At 37.8% G+C, this 5,671-nt stretch overlaps 1 protein-coding gene across 1 annotated transcript; it reads right to left on the minus strand.

Annotated features, from left to right (window-relative positions):
• Positions 1-348: 348 nt before the first annotated feature.
• ALAAT2 (alanine aminotransferase 2) lies at positions 349-3,933 on the minus strand. Its single transcript, XM_079053389.1, has 14 exons — positions 3,604-3,933; positions 2,974-3,024; positions 2,744-2,794; positions 2,597-2,662; positions 2,457-2,518; positions 2,302-2,380; positions 2,114-2,218; positions 1,908-2,018; positions 1,678-1,815; positions 1,510-1,584; positions 1,303-1,423; positions 998-1,227; positions 707-910; positions 349-616 (listed from the first exon to the last, which is right to left on the minus strand). The coding sequence occupies exons 1-14, from the start codon at positions 3,811-3,813 to the stop codon at positions 500-502; spliced, it is 1,620 nt and encodes a 539-aa protein (XP_078909515.1). The 5' UTR covers positions 3,814-3,933; the 3' UTR covers positions 349-499.
• Between the last annotated feature and the right edge of the window lie 1,738 nt (positions 3,934-5,671).

Below are 5,671 nucleotides of genomic sequence, written 5' to 3' on the forward strand. Positions count from 1 at the left end.
GTGGCACCTCATGTGCATGGAATGTCTTCGGGTTGTCATTCTCTTGTCGAGGTGTCATTGAGTGGCACCACCTATGCATGGCACTTCTTCAAATGTCTCATCGCATCCAAATGTGTCATCGTATCCAAATGTACCATCGTATCCAAATGTACCATGAAAATTCTCCAAATGCTCAACTCACGTTTAACAATATCTAACTTAAAAGAAAATAAACGATGGAACAAATACCAATTACAAATTTTTAATAGTTAAGTAAATAATTATAAATAAATAAATAAATACTTATAGGCAAACTGTATCCAGAGTTGGAATAGGTGGTCCCTTCTTTAAAAGGGTTGAGCAAATGCAAACACAAAATTTCAGTCACCATTATCAATCATGCTAATCATTACAAAGATACAAAACCACAGTTATCAAATCTGTAAAAGTTATTTGAGCTTTTATTTCAAATCTAAATTTACCCTTTTCTCTCTCTCAAAAAAAGAAAAAAGAAACGCCTCTAATCACGGAACTCATCCATGAACTTCTTGTGGAAGTCTGTCAACCTTGTAACTATGGCTGGAATCTTTTCCTCCTGTGGCAATATCGTGCACCTAAAATGCCATGTTCCAGGCACCTGTCACAAAACCAACCAATAACAAATTAACAATCAAAAGTAAAATTACCAATTTACCCCTAAAATTGTTGAAAAACATTATGCTCTCACCTGACCAAAACCGGATCCAGGAACCACAACAATACCAGTGGCATTGAGGAGGCGAATTGCATAATATGCATCCGGAGCTTTTTTAGCTTTTTCTGCCTCTTTTATGGCCTTATTTGGCAGCTTAACCTGTGGGAAAAGATACATTGCACCTTCTGCTTTGTTACAGGTAACTCCCTCCAAGCTGTTCAATGCATCTTCCAATGTCTATAGTTTCAATAATGTGAAGGAAAAAAAAAAAAAAAAAAAAATTAACAATTGCAAACAAATTAACGATTGAATTAACTAACTGACCTTTGCACGCCTTGCAAGTGATGTCAGGATGCCATTTCTTTCAGCAAAATAGGAATCATAGGATTCATCTCCAACCTTTGGAGGACTCATAACAAGGCTTGCAAGAATTTGACCAGATATATTCGAACAAAGATTCACAGATGCCACCTTGTAGATTTGTTCCCTAACGTCAGGACTGAAACCAGTCACCTCCATGTATCCACCTCTTTTCCCACATTCCCCATAATACCCTGAACAAGTTTTGCATTATATTATATGTTCATATATTATCAATACTATTCATATTTACAAAGAGACTATTATACCTTTAGACACTGACTGAAAAGAAACCAAGGGAATATCCTTGTCACCATATCCCATTGAACGAGCAACTTTCTTGAAAGAGTGAAACTGTTTTTCAGGGACATAAATGTTTTCCTGATAAACCTGCATAATGTACATGAATCATGAATGTCAATGATGATTTTACTAAAGTGCCCATAAAAGTATTGGGAATTTGTAAGATTCTTTACCTCATCTGCTAGAAGAACCAAGCCTTCTTTCTTGCAGAACTCAACAATGTCTCGTTGGTTCTCTTCAGCAAGAACCTACACAGATACACAAATAAATTTAATAATGAAAACATTGAGAGAATACATTCACTGGTGTTTAGAAAACTAAATTATATATAATATATTTACCTGGCCAGTTGGGTTTCCTGGATTAATGACAACAAGGGCTCTAACAGTAATACCCTTTTGTCTAGCAGTTTCCAGTTGCTTCTTGAGCTCAGAGACCTCAAGTCCCCACCCTGTTGCTTCATCAAGATAATAAGGAACCTGAAAAACCAATATGCATTGTTCTATTATCTTTCTTGTATCCAAAAAGTTTTCAAAAAAGATAATAGTTTCAGGTTAACAACAACACATACAAGAGTTCCACCATGAAGGGCGATTGAAGCCGAGTAAAGAGGGTACTGAGGAATTGGACAGAAGATTCCATCTTGTTCTGATCTTATTAGTAATTGCATCATCATATGGACCTGGTATTTATCAAGATCATAAAAACTGTAATAATCAATCACATGAATATTTTGTATTTAAAAACAGTAAGAGCATGAAAAAAACAAAGGCTTACTGCAGGACTTGCACCATCTGTTAAAAAGATATCATTTGGATCAGCAGGAAAACCATCACGAGCTTCAATGCCAGCAGCAATGGTGTCACGCAATCCCTTGATACCCTGATGCCAATTACAAAACCCTTAAGACTGCATTTCCTGTTTTACCCCTACACCTAAAAGCTTTGAAAGGAGAACAGGTTTACCTGACTGTGACTATATGCACCAGTAGCTCTACCAGGAATTTGATCAAGAATCTGCCATGCTCTTTCTATGGAATCAGCACTGTAAGTTTAATATATGCATATTAGTATACTTGAATGCATATATTGATGAAAAATACAGTTCAAATTATGCATACCTAAACAAGCCCTGTGTTTCACTCTTGTCCAATATGGTGGGATGATCACATAAAGCAAGAACCTAGTATACAATAAACTACAGGAGTAAGCAACACCTTATTAAAACATTCCTTTTATAAATATGTTGCAGAATGCAAACCTCTCTGAAGAAAGTGATGGGCTGTTGACCAAGAGATTGTGGATTTCCAATGTTACAGTAAAGTATCTGCCAAATTTTGAGTGGCATCAGCATTCAGCAAGCCTATCATGTTAAAAACAAAAGAAAACAAAGTATAAAAAATGATACCTCCTCAAAAGGATGAGAGCCTGGATTTGCTTGCAAGTCTTGCTGTAATGTCTGTGGGAAATTAACATAGAAGCATCAATAGACGATTGTGTGATAAAAACTTATGGTATTCTAGATAAATTTGATAAAGATGGTAAGTTTTCTATCAATATACTCATTAATAATAACTTCCCCCATATGACATGCTTATTTAATATGTTTTTTTTAGCGAATCCAATTCATTACATTACCTGAGCCAGAGAGACAATTTCACCACGTACAGCATACTCACATTTCAAGACCTGGCAATAAAGGGAAAAACATTAGTACAAAGGTCATTCTAGCTAACCTTTCCTTGTTGGTGTTATAGAAACAGTTCAAAACTACAGATACAAACTCATTTAGGATTTTTTTTTTTATGATATGGATCCGACTTTATATTATATCATTCACATCATGAAAAAGGATGCTGAAAATTTAAAAGTAGAAGTGACAGAAATAATGGAGCCACTCCAATGTCCATATCTGACTTTTGAGAGAGATGGATTATGTTTTGGCTCCAATAAATAAAGTATAACTAGATTGTCTCATTTAACAAATAAATTAAATGGTTGTTGGAGTTCCAATAGTAAAAGGGACTGGATCGACTTGAAGTTAAACCCATGGATTGATCTTCGAAATCAATATTCGATTTCTTTTTGGGGAAAGGTAGGATAAGATGCAAACTTAAAATAATAAATAAAAAGTAAACAGTTGATCTGTACCCGCCTCCGATTAAGGCGTTAAGATTTAAACTGTATAAAGCTCAAGTAAGCGAACTAAACAAAGAAGATCAAGTGATGAACAAAGTGAAAAACATAAATGAGAAGCAAGGAATCGACCTTTGGGTTGAGGGAGTCGACAGTAAGAGGCGGTGTTGACTTGTCGGAAGCCATGGATGTGTCGGAAGGGAGAGATGTGAAGAATCGAGCAAGCCTAGCAGAAGTATAATACTGATTTGAAGAAGAAGACGATTGATGATGGGGATTAAGCAGGGAAGCGGTGGCGTTTGTGATCAGCTTCTTGGCTCTGTGGGCTACGAATTTCCGCATGGCGGTGTTTCCTTTTTAAGCCGTCAATAATGCGTGTGTGAGGGAGAAAGAAACAAGGGGCTGTGGCCACGCAGAAGGTTCGTATTCGCTCTCAAATCTCAATAAAAATCAAACCCAATTCAATTCAACAAACAGCCTTTAGCCTTCCTCAGATAACTTATTCCCCAAATCTAATGCTCTTTTTGACTCGAACCCTTTTCATTTTTAACCAATCAACTTATTCCCCAAATCTTAATGTATTTGTAGGGTTTTATTTTTGTTTTTGTAATGGATACCCACCGATACAACTCCTATAAAAACATCTCAATGATATTTTATGTTTTTTTTTAACTTTTACGAGCGTATCTTAATTTTTGTTTGGTTAAAGCTAACACGTTGCATGTGTTGTAGCATAACATCTTTCTAAAAGAATTTGAAACTTTCTTTGGTAACAAACTTCTTTTAGTATTCCTTCTAAAATGTTGAAAGTGTCTCTTTAATGTATCCATCAGATCATCAATTAGAATACACCGACATGTTGACATTCTTATGGTTTTGGATGGATGGTCCAAATCAAATCCACGTACGTTTATCAACATCTCACGTTTGGATAGGTTGATATCATCCAGCTAAATCTACTTATTATTAGTAAAGGATAACTCAGATAAATAAAATTTGATCTTATTTGTGCATGATTCGTTGTACTCTTTTAAGAATCTCTACCGCATCTGGTGCGAGGAAACCAAACGTATCAAATGCAAATGGTATGAACACGTGTTGATTTTCTATGCACGATTTCTCATGTTTGGTGACTTTGCATGTAGCTGTTTTTAAAGCAACATGTCCCGCTGTGAAACCCCCAGCCCTCAGGCCCACGAGAGGGGATACCCCTGTAAAATCCACACATGCGTGTTTCCCTCCGACCCATCCAAAAATCAAAATGTCAGCTGGTCTGAGGATTGACCTTCCTTCTGTCGGGTCAGTCAAGAAATTAACAGGTGCCTCTTTCTTAGCGGAAACCCCGACACGCTTAAATATGTCAAACAAAACATCCCTAACCATATCGTGCATGTATTTGAACCCCGGGAGTTCTTTACAGTGAACTGCATGCTCTCCAAAAGAGTCCAAACATGTCTTGCGACACACAGGACATATCTCGTCAGCTGGGAATATGGGAATCATGAGTCGATATTTGAGAATAGTACGATACTCCACGGGAGACATGTGTTGGCCAAGCTCATTTATAGGGATAGCCAGAAGAAAATCTTGAGCATGCGGTGCACGTAAGCACTGGAAAACCGCTTTCTGCCGAGTCGTCATGTCGAGATGCACTTCCATATCTTGGACAATTTTACGAAAAAGGGCACTCGCCAGTGTATTCTGGGATTTAGGGGGGGCGGTGTCTTTAGTAGTAAAATTGTTAAGGTCAAAATCTGGAAGCTTGATGCGAAGGGATGCCAAGGCACAATCATAATCAGAATCCATACCATGTACACCGCTATCCCGTAAGATGTGGTCTTGCAATACCCAAGATTGGGCCCTTGAGGCAACAAAAGCATAGGAGGTAGCCTCTACTGCCGAGTATAAACCCAAACCCCCAAACCTAATGGGTAAGGAAGCAATTCGCCATTGTATGTCACCAAAGAAAGGGCCCCCACAAACCACAATGTCCTCAATCGCCCCGCGCAATCCATTGTCAAAGAATATTGTCGCCTCCTCCATGTGAACGGGTTGGCACGTCCTCAACCCAAAGAAAATCTTAGCAATACTCATACAAGACCGAAGAAGAATGAGCTCACTCTGGGGGTCAGCCAATTGTAGAAGAAGGGGCATCAAATTCACAGCGTTTTCGGCTCTTTTTATGGCTAAGCTGCGAATG

Source organism: Lactuca virosa, chromosome 5 (genome assembly GCF_052849685.1).
Source record: "Lactuca virosa cultivar CGN04683 chromosome 5, Lactuca_virosa_CGN04683_v6, whole genome shotgun sequence".
Lineage (NCBI taxonomy): Eukaryota > Viridiplantae > Streptophyta > Magnoliopsida > Asterales > Asteraceae > Lactuca > Lactuca virosa.